At 42.1% G+C, this 23740-nt stretch overlaps 2 protein-coding genes and 1 pseudogene across 5 annotated transcripts in view; all 3 read left to right on the top strand.

The window, feature by feature from the left end:
- The first annotated feature begins 1222 nt into the window (after nt 1-1222).
- LOC144521380 (uncharacterized) lies at nt 1223-10474 on the top strand (annotated as a pseudogene). Its single transcript, XR_013502308.1, has 4 exons — nt 1223-1710; nt 4038-4316; nt 6066-7060; nt 7211-10474. The product of XR_013502308.1 is annotated as an uncharacterized LOC144521380 (transcript).
- Nucleotides 10475-11411: 937 nt separating this feature from the next.
- On the top strand, nt 11412-19308 carry LOC144521393 (uncharacterized). The gene is made up of 2 exons (XM_078255952.1): nt 11412-11502; nt 14728-19308. The coding sequence occupies exon 2, from the start codon at nt 15369-15371 to the stop codon at nt 16095-16097; it is 729 nt and encodes a 242-aa protein (XP_078112078.1). The 5' UTR covers nt 11412-11502; nt 14728-15368; the 3' UTR covers nt 16098-19308.
- Nucleotides 19309-19766: 458 nt separating this feature from the next.
- Nucleotides 19767-23740, top strand: part of LOC144521381 (uncharacterized) — a 79971-nt gene continuing 75997 nt past the window's right edge. For 2 of the 3 annotated variants that reach the window (XM_078255941.1, XM_078255938.1), the window contains exons 1-2: nt 19767-19942; nt 21668-21782. In XM_078255941.1, coding sequence (XP_078112067.1) covers nt 21768-21782 — 15 coding nt within the window. In that variant the 5' untranslated portion in view covers nt 19767-19942; nt 21668-21767. The remainder of the gene's footprint in view (nt 19943-21667; nt 21783-23740) is intronic. The other variant, XM_078255939.1, reaches the window with a different exon arrangement.

Here is a 23740-nt window from a genome sequence, read left to right on the forward strand (position 1 = left end):
TAGTTTAGTCAGGATACTGTTTTTTTATTTATTTTTTGGGGGGCTTTTTCTCTTTATTTTATAGAAACAGTGGATAGACAGGAAAGGGGGAGAGAGAGATGGGGGATGACACGCAGCAAAGGGTAGCAGGTCAGATTTGAACTCGCACTGCTGCAGGACTCAGCCAACTTGGGGTGAATGCTCTTACTAGATGAGCTAGAGGTCACCCCAGTCAGGACACTGTTTTGAAACCATTTCATTTTTTCCCCAAATGCTATAAAAGATGTTGATATAACAACCAAAATTCCTCATCCTTAACTTTACTTGCAAAGAACCTTGTATGCAACCATCCGTGTTATTTTGGGGATTTTTCTTGAAAGAAACCCAAAATTTCTGATGTAGAAACTTTGAAAACGGGTTAAATTTGACCCAAGGACAACATGAGGGTTACATTTTATATTTCTATATATTTTATTTGTCTGTGATTTAACATTATTGACTGCTAAACTGTGTTTTGTTGTTGAAAAACAATAAAGATCTATTCTATTGTAAGTTAACGTGAACACAGATTATGAACGATCCTTTCGCCCCGTAGTCGTCAAAGTAAATATTGGAGCCATTCTTCAACAAGCCACATATCTCCAGAACATTCTGACACTAAAATAAATTATTCAAATATAACTTTTCATCCATCCACACAATGTTTACTACACGTTCAAACTAGACCACGCCCCTTTAGGAGACAGGAAGTGTGTACAGTGTCATACCATTGGCGCTGCTTGAAATCTTTAGTTTAGAGCAGGGGTCTCCAACCTTTCTTCATCTAAGGGTTACTTTAAAATAACGAAAGTGGCCAAGAGCCCCTGGTGTAGAGGATCTTTGCTTTTACATTTTAATTATCAAAGTGTTGTCAACCTGTTGTTTCTCTATATGCAACCACACAACCCTGTAGCAGAAAACACCGTCAAAATCAATCAATGTATCAAGTTACTATTCCATCATTTCCTTAATGAAATAATTTGTTCATGTATTCATTCTTTACTGATATTTAACTAGATATCTGATTCTAGCAGCGTTAGAGCTGTAACATTATTTATTTAAACACAGAAGAGCTTAAATGTTGTTTAAGTGTAAGGTATTTTAATGTGTTACCTCTCAGCTGAAGGTTAAGAGGAAGTTACAGTAAACCATAGAGCTTTTATTGTGAAGGAAAAAGCGGAAGTGGATAAAGTGTAGTATTGACTGTGTTGTGGTTGAATAAAGTTAGACGTGCAGTGCCATCTTGGTTCCGGCATTGTTCCGGTTCCGTGTTTCTTTATTTTATAGTCAAACCTGAGTCTAAGCAACATAAGAAACCCTCGGCTACATTAGTAAACAAACGTCTGCCCGGAAGTTGTTGGTACGACCCGTAATACCGTCAGTCCCCGGAACTAACTAAAAATTAAATGTTTGTGTGTCACATCGTGATGAGGACGGCGGAGTAAAACGCGTCAGTGTTTAGTTTCTTAAGAAGAAAGAAACGTCACAAACTGCTGGATGTGGTTTTAAAAGCTGAAACAAAGCTACACAGAGCAGGTTTGTTTCCTTTTTTAATGTCGCAGGGAGTCGGTGCTAAAGCTAAGGTTAGCCGGAGCTAGCTCCTGCTGACATGTTGTTGTTGGATTTCCTGAAACAGGTCGCAGAGCCGCGACATGACGTCTGAGAGGAAGCGGTCAGCAGACCAGGGGACAGGTGGGACACGTTTACATCTCAAATATATATATATATATATATATATATATATATATATATATATATATATATATATATATATATAAATATAAATAAATATATAAGTTATGTGTGTATGCATTTATATAGAAGCTATGTGTGTGTACATGTATATAGAAGCTGTTTCCATGGCTGGTAAAAGGGAATATTCCACTCATACCATGTTCTCTCCTTCTTTCTCTCCTCTCTTTCTCTCTGTCTCTCTGTCTCTTTCTCTCCCTCTCTCCTTCTCTCTTTCTCTCTTTTACAACAAAACTGAAAATCGTTGAGCAACAAAACCAAATGGAAGAAAAAAAAGACTCAATAATGTGTCAAAAAAAACTCGAAAGAGGTGCCAAAAAATAAGAAAAAAAAGTGTCAAAAGTTGAAAACAACAACAAATGTTGAAAAAGAGGCAACAACGTCAAAATAAGCAACATAAACTTAAAAAAGCAACAATGTTGGAAATATCTAAAAATATCCATGCGGAAAAAACAACAGAAACAGCTGAAATCTTATGTTTGTTATGTCAGCTCATTAACTGACATAACAAACATCAAATAACCGCAAAGTCTGTAAGAGAGAGTGTGTGTGTGTGTGTGTGTGTGTGTGTGTGTGTGTGTGTGTGTGTGTGTGTCCTGCAGCATTCATCCTGTTCAGACTGCTGGCATCTCCTGACGTTAAAGCTGAACAATAGAAACGTCTCTATCTTTTTGTATCGGCTCGTATTTTCATTCCGATCACTCCTCCATCACGTAGCTTCCTTGAAAGATTACTCTGTGTGTGTGTGTGTGTGTGTGTGTGTTCAGCTTTTTTTTCTGAATCTAAACTTCTTCCTTAAACTCCTGCCAGCAACACTGTTATGCTTTTGCATGCCGGGGCATGCGCGAGATAATGGAATAAGGTTGTGCAAAACAATGCATGAATGATGGAGAGATTGGACAGGAGCTCAGACAGAAGTACTTAAAGGCCTTTAGTGGGATAAGAGTTTTGAGTTTCAGGGGTTTTTGTAGTTCATTCCAATCATTTGCAGCTGAGAACATACATTGTATCTCGCTTGCGAAACTATGTATCGACTGACCCTCCGATAGATTTCCGACACATTTTAGAAACTTTTTTAAACAAGGTTTATTTTTACAATGGACCTCATGTTTGAAATTTCTGTGATAGAAAAAAAATACAAGCGGTGTATTGATCTACTATTTGATGACGCTGTCCTCAGTCAGTGGGCAACCTGCCGGGTTAATGCCCTCCTCCCAGCCAATCAGAATCAAGCATTCTTAAACGAAGTAGAATAAATAAAGTTATTATAAATGATGTTATGTCTTTTTTTTTTACTCTTACACTGAATGTTTGCTGCTTCAGTCCAGATGAGCATTGAACAGTATTTTCTGCGACTGAAAAAGGCACGTGTTGAGGATGAGGACCAGCCTGAACCGGAGGTATCAGTCTGAAACGGAGCTCAACAGTCCGACCAGTGGAATTAGTTATGTTATTAATTTGTTTGCAGAAATAAATGTCGGAAAAGAAGGTGACAATTGCTGAAAATGTCAAAATGTTGGAAAAATCTAAAAATATCCCGGCGGAAAAACCCCAACAGAAACAGCTTAAATCTTCCCTAGGGCATTATTAATCCTGCACACAAAGCTCATTAACTGACATAACAAACGTAAAATAACAAAGTGTATGTGTGTGTGTGTGAGTGACACTGTTTCTGCCGCTATGTATGTGAACTATCATGCGGCACGTGTGTGCCGAAGACACACATGTCCCGTGCATCGGTTCCCTGGATGTATGATAATAACAGTCGGCTCATTGTCCAAATGCTCTCCCATTGTTTTTATGTTCATATGCGTAGGCGGTGCACAAAAACAGTTAGGCGCTGCACCTAAGCCGTATAATAGCAGGGGAAACCCTGCATTTAGCTAATAAGCATTCAGCCAACCTATTTCTTCAACCTGCCCACCCTAATATAGCAGGCTAGAACCGGCCCTGGTGTTGAATCTACTCCGAAGCAGCAATACAGGATGTGTGAATGCAGCCTAAAGCAGCCTTTAGAAACTTCACTAGTGTTGTGAACCGTGGGCTTCGTCTTAGAGCTACGCTTCCTTCGGACTAACAACAGAAGCTTGTTAACTACTAACAATAACCCACATATATTTAGTCTACAGTCACTGAAGACAAACAAAATCAACATATCCTTAAATGTGAGGAACTGTCTTCTCAGTGTTTTCAGTGTTGGATTTTGCCACGTTTAATGGAATTGTAGATGCTACATTGTACAAATATTCATACTGTCTGTGTTTCAGATTTACCTCAAGATGTTCTGGAAGTGATTGTTGGTGAAGAGGAGCAGCAGGAGTGTAGCGCCAGTGTGGACCAGCAGGAGCCAGAGCCCCCCCCACACATTAAAGAGGAACAGGAAGAACTGTGGAGTAGTCAGGAGGGAGAGCAGATTCAAGGGCTGGAGGAGGCTGATATCATCAAGTTCCCATTCACTCCTGTACCTGTTAAGAGTGAAGATGATGAAGTGGGAGCTCAGTCCTCACAACTTCATCAGAGACAAACTCAACACATGTTAACTGAAGGTAATTGTGACGTTTTGAAGGAGAGCGAAGAACCTCAAAATGCAATTATAATGTCTATGCAACATGAAAAGGGCTCTTACGTGACAACAAGATGCGTTTTCAACTCAGACATCCTGCCGCTAGCTCGTCCTGCTAGCTGCCAGCTGCTAGCTGCCGTCAGGGAGTGTGTTCAGCCAGGCTTCTGTGGTAATAATCACGCATCAGTTCCGTGTGTATTTGTAGCTCATGTGTTGTGTGTGACATTGACGTCTGGCGTTGGTGAGTAGGAGTCTTGGCAGTGGCGATTTGTGTGGTAGTTTCTTTAGCCGGGCTAGGAGGCCCGACCGGCGTCCTTGCTTCTCCAACCTCCCCGCCTTCTTCGTCTGCCACGGCCGACAACAATACAACGACCGCCCGCTGGTCTGGTGGATGTCCTCCAGAGGAGAGGTTATGCCTTTGCGGCGAAAATTTTTTTTTTATTTCCCCCTAAAAAATAGGTAATTGAACACTGTAGTGGTTATGACCATATCAGTGACTATGTAACTACATGGAAATGCAATAAATGATGTCTGTGGCTTGCACAATAGCGTCACTGAAGGCTAGAAGGCTAACTGTAGCTCGCGCTTGGAGCATCTGCTTCATCAGCCTGTTGACCCTCTGTCTGTCTCATTCTTTCCAACTCTTGTGAGGCTAGTTCTTCGTCTGTATACTCGGGGTTCGAATAAATAAGGACGACCATCAAACTCAAAAGCCTCTTCCATGTGTTCATTATCTTCTATATTCTCACATAGTTATGTTACTCCAAGCTTCTTCCCTTGTAAACAACTCCGCTCTTCACTCTTCACACACTACGCTCCGATCTGCACACTGCTGTTTACCTTTTCCTGCTACAAATGAATTCCAATGGGACAGCACGAGGCTACAGCTAAGCTTCAGTAACGCTATTGTGCAAGCCACAGACATAATTTGTCACGTTTCCATGTAGTTACATAGTCACTGATATGGTCATAACCACAACAGTGCTCAATTAGCTATTTTTAAGGGGGAAATAAACTAAATGTTTTCGCCGCGAAGGCATGACCTGTCCTCTGGAGGACATCCACCAGACCAGCGGGAGCTTGTTGTATTGTTGTCGGCCACGGCAGGTGAGGAAGGTGGGGAGGAAGAAGAAGCAAGGACGCCGGTCGGGCCTGCTAGGCCGGCTAAGGAAACTACCACACAAATCTCCACTGCCAAGACGCCTACTCACCAATGCCAGATCACACACTGTCACACACAATAGATGAGCTACAAATACACACGGAACTGATGCGTGATTATTACCACAGAAGCCTGGCTGAACCATGGATGTATTGGTTGTATGGCTGTCTGCAGTCTGTTAAGAAGCACAAAGGCACGCTTTAGAATATGCCCCCAAAACTGCTGTTTTAGCTAACTGGGATCTATGGGCATTAGCTGCAGCATCTCCAGTTTGCTAGGACTGATTCTGTTCATTTTTTTGCAATCGACAGACCTCATCAATTTATAGCAGTCAAGATTAATGTAAAAAATTGCCCGGAGTTCTCCTTTTAAGTAGGATTCAGACCAGAAAACTAAATAAAAATAATAATACCTCAGGTATAATTGTCAGTCTTTACAGCACTCGGGCTGAAAGATAGAATGCAGAAACATGAAATGCCAGGTTTTTTTTACCACGTAAAGAGATTTGAAAAGACTCTGTCTCTCTGTCTGTGTTAACGTCTCTTTCTCTGTGTTTCCTGTTTCCTGCAGATGTGCAGCAGCTGTCAGTGGTTAAAGAAGAGGTTCCCCCTGAGCAGCAGGAGTGTAGCTCCAGGGTGGATCAGCAGGAGGCACAGCCCCCCCCACACATTAAAGAGGAACAGGAGGAACTGTGGAGCAGTCAGGAGGGAGAGCAGCTTCAAGGACTGGAGGAGGTTGATATCATCAAGTTCCCATTCACTCCTGTCCCTGTGAAGAGTGAAGATGATGAAGAGGAAGCTCAGTCCTCACAGTTTCATCAAAGACAAACTCAACACATGGAAACAGAAGCTGATGGAGAGGACTGTGGAGGACCAGAACCAGCCAGGAACTCACATCCACATCCACTTTTACAACCAGAGACTGAAGACCAGACTGGAGACTCTTCTGAACCAGAGACTGGTGACAGTGCTGATTGGAAGGAGACCAGAGAACCTCAGTCAGCTTTAAACTCTGTTAAACATGATTCAAGACGTGAGAAAACATTCAGCTGCTCGGAGTGTGGGAAAAGATGTGGCTTCAAATCACATCTGAAGAGACACATGATAATCCACACAGGAGAAAAAACCTTTCAGCTGCTCTGAGTGTCAGAGGAAATTTGGCCGCAAGTCAGATCTGGAAGATCACATGATAACTCACACAGGAGAAAAACCTTTCAGCTGCAGTGTTTGTAATAAATCTTTTACACAGAGAGGAAGTTTACAGAAACACATGAGAATCCACACAGGAGAAAAAACCTTTTAGCTGCTTTGAGTGTGGTAGAGCTTTTACTGAACGTGGAACCCTGAAGACACACATGATGACTCATTCTGGAGAAAAATTATTCAGCTGCTCAGTCTGTAAGAAATATTTTACGCAGAATGGAAATTTACAAAAACACATGAGAATCCACACAAGAGAGAAGCCTTTTAGCTGCTCTGAGTGTGGTAAAGCTTTCACTGATAGTGGAACCCTGAAGAGACACATGATAACTCACACAGGAGAAAAACTTTTCAGCTGCTCAGTCTGTAAGAAATCTTTTATACAGAGTGGAAATTTATGATAGAATGCAGAAACATGAAATGCCAGGTTTTTTTTACCACGTAAAGAGATTTGAAAAGACTCTGTCTCTCTGTCTGTGTTAACGTCTCTTTCTCTGTGTTTCCTGTTTCCTGCAGATGTGCAGCAGCTGTCAGTGGTTAAAGAAGAGGTTCCCCCTGAGCAGCAGGAGTGTAGCTCCAGGGTGGATCAGCAGGAGGCACAGCCCCCCCCACACATTAAAGAGGAACAGGAGGAACTGTGGAGCAGTCAGGAGGGAGAGCAGCTTCAAGGACTGGAGGAGGTTGATATCATCAAGTTCCCATTCACTCCTGTCCCTGTGAAGAGTGAAGATGATGAAGAGGAAGCTCAGTCCTCACAGTTTCATCAAAGACAAACTCAACACATGGAAACAGAAGCTGATGGAGAGGACTGTGGAGGACCAGAACCAGCCAGGAACTCACATCCACATCCACTTTTACAACCAGAGACTGAAGACCAGACTGGAGACTCTTCTGAACCAGAGACTGGTGACAGTGCTGATTGGAAGGAGACCAGAGAACCTCAGTCAGCTTTAAACTCTGTTAAACATGATTCAAGACGTGAGAAAACATTCAGCTGCTCGGAGTGTGGGAAAAGATGTGGCTTCAAATCACATCTGAAGAGACACATGATAATCCACACAGGAGAAAAACCTTTCAGCTGCTCTGAGTGTCAGAGGAAATTTGGCCGCAAGTCAGATCTGGAAGATCACATGATAACTCACACAGGAGAAAAACCTTTCAGCTGCAGTGTTTGTAATAAATCTTTTACACAGAGAGGAAGTTTACAGAAACACATGAGAATCCACACAGGAGAAAAACCTTTTAGCTGCTTTGAGTGTGGTAGAGCTTTTACTGAACGTGGAACCCTGAAGACACACATGATGACTCATTCTGGAGAAAAATTATTCAGCTGCTCAGTCTGTAAGAAATATTTTACGCAGAATGGAAATTTACAAAAACACGTGAGAATCCACACAGGAGAGAAGCCTTTTAGCTGCTCTGAGTGTGGTAAAGCTTTCACTGATAGTGGAACCCTGAAGAGACACATGATAACTCACACAGGAGAAAAACCTTTCAGCTGCTCAGTCTGTAAGAAATCTTTTATACAGAGTGGAGATTTATGGTCACACATGGCAGTCCACACAAGAGAGAAAAGATTCAGCTGCAGTGTTTGTAACAAAAGATTTGCCTGGCGTTCTCATGTCAAAACACACAAATGTGTTGGTCAGATGGAAACAGAAGCTGATGGAGAGGACTGTGGCAGACCAGAACCAGCCAGGAACTCACATCCACATCCACTTTTACAACCAGAGACTGAAGACCAGACTGGAGACGCTTTTGATCCTGAGGCTAATGGAAGGAGTTGAACTGAACAGAGAAAACATCTTATACGAGCAACATTATTTTTGGGGCTATTTTACAACTTATTTATGGGATTAAATCAGCATTGATAAAATTAATCATGAACTTACTTAACTACGTTCCTGTGGCTTTCAAGGTTCAGTGATTCAATGGTTACGTGAGTACTTAAGTAATCGTAAACACAATCAAAAGTATTCTTTTCACAAAGCAAACATTTTGAGTGGGGTCCCACTGGGGTCAATCATAGGCCCTCTTATTTATGTACGACCTAGTTTGCTTTTCTTTTTGCACAGGATATGATAAATGAGCAACTCAGTAGTGTGTGTGTGTGTGTGTGTGTGTGTGTGTGTGTGTGTGTGTGTGTGTGTGTGTGTGTGTGTGTGAGAGAGCATTTTACCCATGCGTGTGTAAGGTAATTGGGAATAATGTCCCTGATGGTGCCTCATACAAACTCAGTCATTTGCACCAGCTGACGGTTTGTAACATAGAAACAAAATGGATTCTGAATCTTTTTTTTAATAGTTTGTAGCTGACTTTACCAGCTGACTTCTCTATTGGCTGTTGAAACAGGAGACGTCTCTTACATTCTAAAAACTTTTTACTTCTACGTCCATGGTAAAAATTCAAATATTAAAAGATACATTTTTCTGGATTTCATTGATTAATATCAACTGTGGTTAGCAGCCATTAGCTAGTTCAATCAGTTGACTCAGCCTCGGGGTGCGAAGGACCAAACCTGGAAAGAAAACCTCCGTTTTGTTTGTGTATTCACGGAAGTCCCTTATCACTATCACTAATATATTTAATTTAATGTTATGTATGTTGTATTTCAACTTATGTACTATTTCAGAGATTCTCATTTTTACTATGATTTGTTTTCTACACATTTAATAATGTTGGAGCGAGCCTGAGTTTTGAAAAAATCAGACGCAAATCAGTCAACCTGGCCCTACACTACATCCTCCGGCACCTGGACTCCGCAGGAACCTACGCCAGGATCCTGTTTGTGGACTTCAGCTCTGCCTTTAACACCATCATCGCGGCTCTGCTCCAGGAGAAACTCTCCCAGCTAGGCGTGCCTGACTCCACCTGCAGGTGGATCACTGACTTCCTGTCTGACAGGAAGCAGCATCTGAAGCTGGGGAAACACGTCTCCGTCTCACAGACCATCAGCACCGGCTCGCCCCAGGGCTGTGTTCTTCCCCCCTGCTCTTCTCCCTGTACACCAACAGCTGCACCTCTAGTCACCAGTCTGTCAAGCTTCTGAAGTTTGCAGGCGACACCTCCCTCATCGGACTCATCTCTGATGGTGACATGTCCGCCTACAGGTGGGAGGCTGACCACCTGGTGACCTGGTGCAAGCAAAACAATCTAGAGCTCAACGCTCTAAAGACAGTGGAGATGGTTGTGGACTTCAGGAAGAACCCAGCCCCACCTGCCCCCATCACCCTCTGTGGCTCCACAATTGACACTGTGGAGTCTTTCCGCTACCTGGGAACTACTATCTCCCAGGACCTCAAGTGGGAGCTGAACATCAGCTCCCTCGTGAAGAAAGCACAACAGAGGATGTACTTCCTGCGGCAGCTGAAGAAATTCAGCCTGCCAAAGACAATGATGGTGCACTTCTACACAGCCATCATTGAGTCCATCCTCACATCCTCCATCACCATCTGGTACGCTGCTAGCACAGCCAAGGACAAGGGCAGACTGCAGCGTGTCATTCGGTCAGTGGAGAAGGTGATTGGCTGCAATCTGCCGCCGCTCCAGGACCTTTACGCCACCAGGACCAGATTGTGGCCGACCCCTCCCACCCCGGACACAAACTCTTTGAGACACTCCCCTCTGGCAGGAGGCTGAGGTCCATCAGGACCAAAACCTCACGTCACATAAACAGCTTTTTCCCCTCCGCCACTAGCCTTATTAACAAGAGAAAAGGAATGTATTTCTTTGATTGAGTTTTCAATTTGTTGTTTATCCTTTAAAAAAAGAACTGTGTCATCTGCTAGTTGCGAAATTTTGATCTCTCTTTCAAAAATCCTTAATCCTTGTATATCATTACAGTGTAAAATATGTATTGAAAGCATTTCAACAACAATAAGAAATAGAAATGGAGAACAAGGGCAGCCTTGGCTCGTGTGACTCCAGAAATATACTTCAGCATATGATATATAGCTAAAATTAGCATATTGAATGCATGCTGCACAATACATGCATACAGTGGCAGTTCTATCTATTGTTTTATTTCCACTGTCATCATAGGTAACATGAAATTCAAAATGTTCCCACACACCAGACTATAGACGCTGGTGCATCCTCCAACTCCGGGCAGCCTTCCTTATCTCTCCCACTTACCATTTCTGCATGCGACTTGACCTGCAGCACTCCACACTCCACCTGAGGAGCGGTCGGCTCGGCGCCTCTCAAAATCTGACGAAAATCTTTTAAACTGACCTTTGTCGATCAAAAAAACAGACAGATTCAGCAACTGTATGGCCTATTCCTCACTTAAAATGTTTTCAGAAACACTTTTGGGTGAACTATTTTTGTAAAATACGAGATCGTATTCAGAACGAGCCGCCATTAGAGTCCGTTTTGAACGTGACGCGTTCGTCCAATCAGCTTCCATGTGTTGCGTTCGTCACGCTCATCCCCCTCGTCGTTTCTAGTAAGTGTTTTAACATAGGTGTCGAAAGTGGGCACTACGGCAGTAAGTGGTTAGTGCACATTAACAGTGGACTGACGAACCGTGCGACGCACACACGCTCTGAACCGAGACAAGCAAACCGAGCGGTTCTGATGTTTTTTCATGAACCGTACCACCCCTAGAAACAAACTGTTTTGTGGTTCTGTTTATAGAAACTACATCCTGTTATATCGCGCGATCATACGTGAATTCGCGAGATCTCGTGGGTCCTCGTGACTTCAGCTGTCAGTCATGGCCGCAGCCGTTCCGCAACAAATCCGGACCTGGTGGGTATTGACGGACGGGGGAGCACGGAGCCGATCCGCAGTGGGTGGAAATTTCGGTAAGCACTATGCTTGTTTGTATTTGTGTTTTGTTAATGTTCAATGTTTCATTTTACCTTTGTGGTGTGGTGGTAATTACATCATTACATTAAATACATCTCTTTGGTCACCCCAAAAGCCCACACCTCTTTTGGCCGCCACTCCTTCCAGTTCTCAGCTGCAAATGATTGGAATGAACTACAAAAACCCCTGAAACTCAAAACTCTTATCCCACTAAAGGCCTTTAAGTACTTCTGTCTGAGCTCCTGTCCAATCTCTCCATCATTCATGCATTGTTTTGCACACCCTTATTCCATTATCTCTCTCATGCCCCTGCATGCAAAAGCATAACAGTGTTGCTGGCAGGAGTTTAAGGAAGAAGTTTAGATCCAGAAAAAAAAAGCTGAACACACACACACACACACACACACACACACACACACACACACACACACACACACACACACACATACAAGTTTCATAATGACTGCATGAACTTTCTTCATGTGACTTTCCTGGTATCAAACCTGATGATACATAAGATCAACCTTTGGTTTGTTGTTGTACAGCAGAGTCAAAGCATCAGCTTTAATGTTTGGGTTTTTAATTTGCTGGGTGCATTGAACTGTGTGGTCTAGACCTTCTCTATCTGTAACGTGTCCCAAAATAACTCCTGTGGTGATTTGACACTAGAAATAAAATTGATTTTAATACTGGAGCAACTTGAGAGATTGTTGCTCCCATCAGTCATACGGCCCAGGTTCAAAAAGACTAAACTAACCTTTAACTTTACTTATAGAGACCTGAAACATAACAACCGTGTTGTAATGCAGTGTTTAATATTTAACCACAAGAAATACAGCAAGTACAGCCCGGGATACTTGTTTGATAAAAATCAGTTCTTGTGCAAATTTTAACAACCCTGACAGAAAGAACTGGTAGTGTTCTTGGCAGGAGTTTAAGGAAGAAGTTTGTATTTAAAAAAAACCAGCTTAACTTGAACACACACACACAGACAGACAGACAGACAGACAGACACACACACACTTACAGACTTTGCTGTTATTTGATGTTTGTTATGTCAGTTAATGAGCTTTGTGTGCAGGATTAATAATGCCATAGGGAAGATTTCAGCTGTTTCTGTTGTTGTTTTTTCCGCATGGATATTTTTAGATATTTCCAACATTTTTAGCTTTTTCCCAACAGGGGTGGTACGGTTCACAAAATTCACGGTTCGGTTCGTATCACGGTTTTAGGGTCACGGTTTTCGGTTCTGTACGGTTCTTGTTATTTTTTCTTTTAATCTTTAACACTCCAGAAATATTCGTCAGCATATGATATATATATAGCTAAAATTAGCATATTGAATGCATGTTGCACAATACATGCATACAGTGGCAGTTCTATCTATTGTTTTATTTCCGCTGTCATCATAGGTAACATGAAATTCAAAATGTTCCCACACACCAGACTATAGACGCTGGTGCATCCTCCAACTCCGGGCAGCCTTCCTTATCTCTCCCACCTGACATTTCTGCATGTGACGTGACCTGCAGCACTCCACACTCTTTTTGTCGATCAAAAAAACAGACAGATTCAGCAACTGTATGGCCTATTTCTCACTTAAAATGTTTTCAGAAACACTTTTGGGGGAACTATTTTTGTAAAATACGAGATCGTATTCAGAACGAGCCGCCATTAGAGTCCGTTTTGAACGTGACGCGTTCGTCCAATCAGCTTCCATGTGTTGCATTCGTCACGCTCATCCCCCTCGTCGTTTCCAGTAAGTGTTTTAACATAGGTGTCGAAAGTGGGCACTACGGCAGTAAGTGGTTAGTGCACATTAACAGTGGACTGACGAACCGTGCGATGCACACACGCTCTGAACCGAGACAAGCAAACCGAGCGGTTCGGATGTTTTTTCATGAACCGTACCACTACTACCAGAAAGTAAGCAAAAGAACACTAACAAAATGTGAATCTTAATGATGAGAATATATGTACTGTACTCTAGTTATCAATATTAGGGGAAAAGTCACACTGACAACGTACATAGTTCAGACGTCTTTAGATAGTGAAGGCGTGTGTTTCACACGTTTGTAAGGCAACATACTTAGTTTAGATGTCTAATGCAATTGGACAAAATGTACTATCATGTAAACAGATCTATGAACTAATGGCAATTAGTGTAAATGATCCAGTAGATGGCACCAATGTTCAACCCTCTAGAGTTACAATGCATTCTTCCAACAGTGCAGGTCACGTCAACTGATGATGTACTACAATTTAATTTATCGTATTATTTTTATACTGTCAGTACTTTTAGAGCAACTTGTATAATGGAAAAGGGCCTGGAACATGTATTGAATGAATTAAAATACATTTAAACCTATAGGCTATAAAATAGGCTTACTGTATATTGATTTACTTGAATTCACTCAATACATTTTGAGAGGGGGGTGGGGGGCACGTCCGGCGATGACGCTTAGGTGTGGCGGCGTACTTATCAACTACGATGTACACTGGCGACGGTGTAGTCAATCCACACGTAGAGTCACACGACCGTCTCCTTCGGTAGGTTATCCGTGGCACTATCCACTCGCCATAGTAGGCGTAAATTTGTATGGGAATTCTAACATTCGCCGTCGGAAAATGTTTCTAACATGCACTCGTCACCTAGTCGCCGCCTATTAAATCAATTCAAAAATCCATGCTTGGCGGAGACGGGGAGGGTAGCCTGGTCCTTCTCGTGGTTATCCTTTGAATGACACTATGCACTCGCCATAGCTTGTGTGTCTGTGTGTGCGTGTGTGTGTGTCTGTGTGTCTCAGGGCAAAGTGCTTTAGAGAGCAGTTAAAAATGAATAATAATAAAAAAAAATTTTTAAAAAAGAGATAAAATACGAGAATAAAATTCACAGTGCAGTGAATTTAGTTTTAAACTAAATAACATGAATTTCTTATTCTATTGCTTTAAACAAACATTTCACAACAGTCTATAACAAAAACAAATACAAGAAACAAAAACATAATGACAATTAAAGTCATCTTAACCGGTACTTAGACGTAGTCATATTTTAAAATCTCCAGTTAGCTTGTAGCACTGACTTCATGTAGGGCCCTATGGAGTCTTATAGATTTTTTAGAGTCTCATTTTCACTCTGGCCACCGAGCTGAACAACTTTTCTGGGTGAAACCCTGTAATCTCTAAGCTTTAGCTGACATTAACTTCTGTCTGTGTTTCAGCTTTGCCTCCAGACGACAAAAGCCTGATTGTTATTAAAGAGGAGCAGCACGAGTGTAGCTCCAGTGTGGACCAGCAGGAGCCAGAGCCCCCCCCCCACACATTAAAGAGAAACAGGAGGAACTGTGGAGCAGTCGGGAAGGAGAGCAGCTTCAAGGGCTGGAGGAGGCTGATATGACCAAGTTCCCATTCACTCCTGTCCCTGTGAAGAGTGAAGATGATGAAGAGGAAGCTCAGTCCTCACAGCTTTATCAGAGACAAAGTCAACACATGGAAACAGAAGCTGATGGAGAGGACTGTGGAGGATCAGAACCAGCCAGGAACTCGCATCCGCTTTTACAACCAGAGACTGAAGACCAGACTGGAGACTCTTCTGAACCAGAGACTGGTGACAGTGCTGATTGGAAGGAGACCAGAGAACCTCAGTCAGCTTTAAACTCTCTGAAACATGATTCAAGACGTAAGAAAACATTTAGCTGCTCAGAGTGTGGGAGAAGATGTGGCTTCAAATCACATCTGAAGAGACACATGATAATCCACACAGGAGAACAACCTTTCAGCTGCTCTGAGTGTGGTAGAGCTTTTACTGAACGTGGAACCCTGAAGACACAAATTTGGCCGCAAGTCAGATCTGGTAGATCACATGATAACTCACACAGGAGAAAAACCTTTCAGCTGCAGTGTTTGTAATACATCTTTTAGACATAGTGGAAGTTTACAGTCACACATGAGAATCCACACAGGAGAAAAACCTTTTAGCTGCTCTGAGTGTGGTAGAGCTTTTACTGAACGTGGAACCCTGAAGACACACATGATGACTCATTCTGGAGAAAAACCTTTCAGCTGCTCAGTCTGTAAAAAATATTTTACACAGAATGGAAATTTACAAAAACACGTGAGAATCCACACAGGAGAGAAGCCTTTTAGCTGCTCTGAGTGTGGTAGAGCTTTTACTGATAGTGGAACCCTGAAGAAACACATGATAACTCACACAGGAGAAAAACTTTTCAGCTGCTCAGTCTGTAAGAAATCTTTTATACAGAGTGGAGATTTACGGTCACACATGAGAGTCCACACAGGAGAGAAAAGATTCAGCTGCAGTGTTTGTAATAAAAGATTTGCCTGGCGTTCTCATGTCAAAACACACAAATGTGTTGGTCAGATGGAAACAGAAGCTGATGGAGAGGACTGTGGCAGACCAGAACCAGCCAGGAACTCACATCCACTTTTACAACCAGAGACTGAAGACCAGACGGGAGACTCTTCTGAACGTGAGACAGACAGTGCTGATTGGAAGGAGACCAGAGAACCTCAGTCAGCTTTAAACTCTCTGAAACATGATTCAGCATGTAAGAAAACATTCAGCTGCTGAGAAGATTTGGTTGCAGGACACATCTGAAGAGTCACATGCTGACTCACACAGGAGACAAACCTTTCAGCTGCTCTGAGTGTGGTGAAGCTTTCACTGAAAATGGACACTTGAAGACACACATGAGAACTCACACTGCAGTGTTTGTGACAAAAGATTCAACTGGTGCACCAGACTCAAAACCCATCAGTGTATAGGTTATCAATCCTCACAGCTTGATCAAAGACAAACTCAACACATGGAAACAGAAGCTGATGGAGAGGACTGTGGAGGACCAGAACCAGCCAGGAACTCACATCCACTTTTACAACCAGAGACTGAAGACCAGACTGGAGACTCTTCTGATCCTGAGACTGTTGACAGTGTTGATTGGAAGGAGTTTCAGTCAGCAGTTGAACTGAACAGAGAAAACAACATCTTATACGGGCAACAACATTATTTTTGGAGCTATTTTACAACTTATTGATAGGATCATATCAGCATTGATAAAGTTAATCATGAGCTCACTTAACTACGTTCCAGTGGCTTTCAAGGTTCCGTTATTCAATGGTTACATGAGTACTTAAGTAATCGTAAACACAATCAAAGGTTCTCTTTTCACAAATGAAACATTTTGTGTGGGGTCCCACTGGGATCAATCATAGGCCCTCTTATTTATATAAATTACCTAGTTTGCTTCTTTTTTTTCTTTTTGCACAGGATGTGATAAGTGAGCAGCTCAGTAGTGTGCGTGTGTAAGGTAATTGGGAATAATGTCCCTGATGGGTTTGGATCTCTCACGTTCTAAAACCAGCCTCTGGAGACTAGACCAGCTGACTTCTCTGTTGGCTGTTGAAACAGGAGACATCTCTTACGTTCTAAAACCAGCCTCTGGAGACTCCACAGCGACACTGGGCTTTATGTTATTGCACTCTGAGTTATTGCTTTTTCACAGCTGTTATTGCACGTGTGGGGTGCCAATGATGTTCTTACTCAATTAGATTTTAAGTCACAAGGTCCAGATTCGATTACAATGCTGTAACGTTTTTTCACTCTAAAGTCAGCGGCTGCTATTTCAATCTGTCGGCTGTCTGCAGCGGGCGGGGCTGTTGCTCTGTTCCCCCGCCACTGACGCGCACACGCACAATCACACATGGTGGATGCAGGAAAAAACGCAGATGAGATGTACAAGATGACCTAAATTGAGGACAGCTGCGCTCGTTATTGTAAGTGCAATGATAAGTTAAAGTCAAATAAGTACTTTATCAAACCTTATGAATGTGTGTCCCAGGCCAGGATAGGAAATGAACTAACAATATAAAGATCAACAAGCCACTGACAATGACAGATATGTTCATATTTGATTCATTCAATAAATTATTATTTTGTGTCTTAAATCCACCAGCCGTTTTCATATTACACCAACATTTGTAGCATCCTGAGCCTTTTTGGTAAGGTTCCTAGAAAATCTCAGCCCAGAGTAATTAATTAATAGTAATAATTATTATTCTCCCCAAAACAAGTTTCCTTTTTATTCGTTTTTTTATTTTTAAGAACTATACAAAAAAAATTGCAACTTTTTTGCAACAACTCATGTGTTATGGTGCGCCACCAGTGTTTTTTTGTTGTTGTGGTGCGTGTAGGCTACTCCTGATTTTGTCAGTCATCTCATCTCTTATATGCAGTGGCGTAACGAGCCAACACCGGGCCCCTATGCAGGATTATCAAGGCGGGCCCCCCTACTACAGCACGTGATGACGGCGCAATGTCCACGAGTAGGCTACCATGAATAGGACAGGACAGGATCATAGAGACACAGTAGTTCCTGTTTTTCACCTTTTATGAGGCAAAATAAAAACTATATTAGATTTTCAGATAATTTCTGCTATAAATTATACAAGCCAGAAGCAACCCTCAGATATGTTTTATATTGCACCAGGTCCATGTTTACATTAGGAACTGAGACCCCAAAAGTTTGTTTTAAAGCACTTATTACTTCTACGTCCATGGTGAAAATTCAAATATTAAAAGATAAATTTTTCTGGATTTTATTGATTAATATCAGCCAGGGGTTCGATTCTTCCGGATAAATCCGGCTTTTCCGACCTGAAAATGAGGGAGGGGGCCAAGGCATGGGTCAGGTATTGGTAAACATAATGAGCGCTCACCGCTGTCAAGGTTTTTTGTGCCTCTGAGTCATGTCTTCATGTCACTCTGCCTCTCAGTAGTCCATTCATTTGTCACGATTGAACTTCATTTAAAGCAGAGCTCCACCAAAGCGCCTGCAATCGTTGCGGAAGGTTATCTGATGTGTTCTAAGAATTTTGAACATGTGGGACAAACTATTTCTGTCTTAGCTGAAGCCGAAAACGGTACAATACTTTTATTTTTATTTTATGTTGGCAATGCAAGCTGGAGCGACGTAGCAGATGATGTTGAGAAGTTGCAGTGAGGAATATTTTAGGAGCACCATTTTCGGCAGTGCAGAGAGGTAGTGGTCAACACTAACTTTAGCTGGAAGTGTTAGCTATTTGCTTGAGCTGGGAAACATGGCTAAAAGAGCTCTACAGCAAACAGATGTGCTGGGCGAGCCATCAGTCGGTGTAAGCTAACAAAAGCTAGCCCGCGTAAGCAACCAGCTGACCGTGTGTCTCAAAGCTACCAAGTGATCAACGGAGACAGGGAGTACATGTACTTGAAAGAGTCCGGCAGTCGTAGCAGACAATGGTCCAGCCGGGAGTTTGGATGGAGAGTCCACTGAAGTCCACTGTGGTCTGAAGGGATAATCCTCGCTAGATCACTAGCTAGCTGTAACAGTTAGTCGGGAGGTTGACAGCTAACGTTAGCCAGCTGAAAATAACAGTCGATCGACGGTGAGTAACATACGTTACACAGGCTGGCAGCAGCACAGAGTCCAGAATTTATAAGTCAAAGCAGGGGATAGTACTTCATTTACTAGAAAACAAAAAAATAAGGACCAAAACTGGAAAGAAAACCTCCGCCGTTTTGTTTGTGTATTCACGGAAGTCACTTATCACTACCAATAATATATTTAATTTAATGTTATGTATGTTGTATTTCAACTTATGTACTATTTCAGAGATTCTCATTTTTACTATGATTTGTTTTCTACACATTTAATAATGTTGGAGCGAGCCTGAGTTTTGAACTGCCAGCGACTGCATCTTTGTGTTTTTGTGCACATGACGCAAATCAGATGAATAAATGAATAACTTGAGAAGATGTGTGTTTTGTATGTTTGTGAGATAGATAGATAATACATTGCACTTAGACTGAAACATTCTTTTCTTTCTTTTTGCTTTTGGTTCTTTGGTAAGTAAACTTTTTCTTTCTTTTTTAAAAAGTGGTCTGATTTTTATATAATAATAATCGGTCTAATATAAACATAAACATTAACTTCACCTTTAGACAAACAACAAAAACAGTTGACATCTTACATTTACACTCCAAGATTAAACCTTCTGTCTTCTGTTTGACACTTTAAAAGAAAAAGGGAAACAAACTACCATCATCTTTAATTTGGTTCTTTGTTTTCTCAGAGCTCTGAAAATACATTTAAATACTTGTCTTTTTTAAATGTGTATTTTAATCATATCTTCCTGTGTATTCCTTTTCCAAATTAGCCTAAAACACTTCCGGACTTTTATTTTGAAGCTCAGCAACTAATCTGTCCCGGAAACTGTAGTCTTCACTGCGGCTAACTTCACACTTTGAACAAGATGGCGTCTAGCAGAAAGGTGTGTCAGCAGAGTATCTTTGTTGTGTTGTGAAAGAGTGAAAATGTTTAAAGTCCAGATGCTGAGAGCTGGACGCTGTTTTCAACCCTCAGCTTCGGTTCCACAGAGCAGGTTTGTTCATTAAACCTTCAGTTGATCTTTCTCTCCTTCCTGTCATCTGTTCTCTCAGCAACGATACGACGTATGTAAATCATCATAAGATCTATTTGAATCTAAGCTCTTTAAAAGGCCGTCGCCAAAACCACCAGACTCCATGTAAATAATCAGTACTTTTATCATCGTAAAACACACTGCATTTAAAGTGGACAGAAACACAACAAAACTATCAAAAGCCGTCTTGGTTTATCTTAACACCAACATTTACCACTCTGGTTTGGTTGAAATAAACCCTTAATTCACCCATTTACATGTGGAAATATGCTGGCTGTATACACGCTAAAAGTAGTGATTATTTACATGGAGTCTGGTGGGTTTGGTGTTGGTAATCTGTGTGTGTCTGTGTCTGTCTGTGTGTGTGTGTCTATGACGACCAAAAACGCTTGTCTTTTACTGTGAACATTTACTGTTCAATATGTTGCAGTTTTACAAACAAGAAAGTGAACAACTTAAGCTTGACGGACATGTTTTGCATCTAACGTGTCGCGTTCATCTCAGTAAAGGCTGTTTTATGCTTGTGCGTCAACTCCACGCCTTCGCTCCTACGCCGTCGTGACCATTTTGGAGTTCTGCGTCGGGTTGCTTTGCATCGCGGTGCATTTCACCGCCATAACGCTAGGGGGTGTGTGGCTTTTGCGAGGTGTCTGCCAGCCAGTTTATGTTATGTTAGCAAGCAAACTTTAGCACAACTGCCCACAAAGTACTGCTTGCTGCCGAAGCGCTAATTTCAAAACGTTACTGACATATAGACACTTTACAAACAGATAACCCCCTCATTGTAACCAAAATATGTCTGAGTTTATTTGCAAAGCTTATGTCAGTGAACTAGCATGTTGCTACTCCCCACAGTAGGCTGCTTGAAACACTGACTATCAACACACAGGACCAGTTGACCAATCACAGTCCTTGAAACACTGACTATCAACACACAGGACCAGTTGACCAATCACAGTCCTTGAAACACTGACTATCAACACACAGGACCAGTTGACCAATCACAGTCCTTGAAACACTGACTATCAACACACGGGACCAGTTGACCAATCACAGTCCTTGCGGTCTGCGTCGCCTCAACGCAAAGTTATACATTTTTGGAGGTGCACGTCGAGCTACGGCGGAGGGCTCGGAGGGGGGTTCTCAGCGACGCAGAGGGGGTACGCCGTCGATTCGACGCAGAAGCATAAATCAGCCTTAAGCTAGCAAGAGTACACAACAGACAACTTCCGTGTAGGCTACTTCGAAATAAAAGCACTTCCTGTGACGGTTCGCAGTAAAACTAAATTACTGTTAAACAAATAAGGTTGTGTACCTTTTCACATATCAGCTGTAGATCAAGTACTATAAATAATGTAAATAGTGAGTTTTAATGACAGTATAATTTACCATTTCCTTTAGACTGTTTTAAACTAAACAACATGACATTCTTATTCAAGTGCTTTAAACAAACATTTCACAACAGTCTATAACAAGAACAAATGCAAGATGCAAAAACATAATGACAATTCAAGTCATCTTAACCGGTACTTAGACGTAGTCATATTTTAAAATCTCCAGTTAGCTTGTAGCACTGACTTCATGTAGGGCCCTATGGAGTCTTATAGCTTTTTTAGAGTCTCATTTTTACACTGGCCACCGAGCTGAACAACTTTTCTGGGGGAAACCCTGTAATCTCTCTCTCAGGAGGAACTATAGAGCAGTCAGGAGGGAGAGCAGCTTCAAGGGCTGGAGGAGGCTGATATCACCAAGTTCCCATTCACTCCTGTCCCTGTGAAGAGTGGAGATGACGAAGATGAAGGTAGGGACAACGTTAACAGGGTTTTCAGGGGAAATAAAGGGGGAAACAATCTGCAGAAGTGAAGAGCATAAAAGTTCAAGAGAACCTGGTTTATTTTAGGAGTAGGGTTCCTGTCACACTAGTCTCGCATGTCCACCGCAATACCGGCGGTGACGTGCCACTACCGCGGTGATGACATCATCACTACCATCACCTCATTTTTTTTTTTTTACTTTTTGCTCGCAGAAGTTACAGGATATTGTGTGATATGAAATATAATGAAAGCAATAGTCATTGTGTAGTTATCGTCATCGACTGTCTTCTGTCCTACATTCAAGAGTTTATGGAGAGAGAGGAAAAAAAACTTAAGTTGCTCGTCACTTCAGCTTTGCACATGAGGATGGACAGTCCGTTGAGCTGAGGTGGACGTGGACACATTAACGTTAACACTGCAGTGTTTACCATTGCACATTAGCCTAGCAGCTAGCGGAGTTTCCTTCTGCTTATAGCTCAATCCCGACAAAACCGCACGGTTGAATTTCAGCCTGCATGCACGTTTCGTAGCCTAAACAGAGCAGCTTATATTGGTTATATTGGAGAGGGCAACAAGTTAGCAGACTGCCGAGTCGCCCTCTCTGCTCTCTGTCTGCTCAGCTGCTAAGACCGCTGTGCCCTCAGCATTGTCGGCAAACTTTTTTTCTTCTTTTTACTTTATTGACAATAGAGCTTTCTGAACTGTCTGTGGAATAGATCAACGGAGAGGAGAGAAAGCAGAGCGGCCGTAAATGACAGCAAGACACAGTAAAGACTCTCACACTGAGCTGAAATGGAAACACTGTGCTAAGGGTTAAGCCGATGTTTTTCGGGGGTATTGACAACAGATAAAGCCACCGTGTCTTGAGAAGCTCAAGCTTGTTGTTTTATTGTTCACTTAAACTTACCATGAACTTAATTTAGCCGAGGAGGAGGGGTCAACTTAGAATGCAACAGACAAATCCAACTCATTCTGCCTTTCTAGTGTTTGTGAGAGCCAGTCACATCCATGGAGCCAGTCCTTTCTTTGAATGGTTCAGCTCTTATCTGGAGGTGACCCTTAAATCATTTCTTTATCATTAATGTCATCATAAAATGAAGTTTTTACCATGCCAGTTTCTTTCATTGAGTCACTGTAGGCCACTGACTCATTTTGTCCCTGATGTATAATATTGCTTTTGTGTCAGTATATGCCAGCTGTCCAGTTGGTACTATGTATCTTCAACACACAGTGCGAGATCACTATCGCCTCGTCCACTCTTCTCCCCGACCACACCGTCCTCAATCAACCGAGTCATTGTACACGCCGGATCAGTCGATGCAGCTCGTCAGCATTCTGAGCTGACTAAAAAGGATTTTGTTGCACTTTTTAGTTTTTTAAACAGCTCTGGGAAGTCTGTTTTTATCTCGGGTCCTATCTAGAGATGGTCCGATACCATTTTTTGCTTCCCGATACCAATTTCGATACCTGAACTTGCGTATCGGCCGATACCGAGTACCAATCCGATACCAGTGTGTCATATATTTTATTATGTTTTAACAGCTGTATACTACTATCCCTGTATGGATGTGATATGATTTCTATCTTTGTTGTCGGCCGGGCTCAGGTTAAACTCTTTGTGAAACATGAACAAACACAAACGATGAACGCCCCAGAACTTTCTTTTATTATCCAGTTTGACAGTCAGTTATAACGGAAAAAGAACATAAATAAACTACTTTAACGTAGATTTTCTTTCGGGCTTTATTACGTGGTATCGGATCGGTGCATAAACTCCAGTACTTCCCGATACCAGCATTTCAGGCAGTATCGGAGCCGATACCGATACTGGTACATCTCTAGTCCTATCCAGACAATGACCCGGAGATCAGGACGGTTCTCTAGAATCCTCGGCCTCCACACTTGGTTAAGGTCCACTTGCACGGCTCATAACATTGATTTTATC

This window comes from Sander vitreus, chromosome 7 (assembly GCF_031162955.1).
Source record: "Sander vitreus isolate 19-12246 chromosome 7, sanVit1, whole genome shotgun sequence".
NCBI lineage: Eukaryota > Metazoa > Chordata > Actinopteri > Perciformes > Percidae > Sander > Sander vitreus.

Coding starts and splice junctions, on each gene's coding strand:
- LOC144521393 (XM_078255952.1), top strand. CDS start 15,369: ATGATAACTCACACAGGAGAAAAACCTTTCAGCTGCAGTGTTTGTAAT.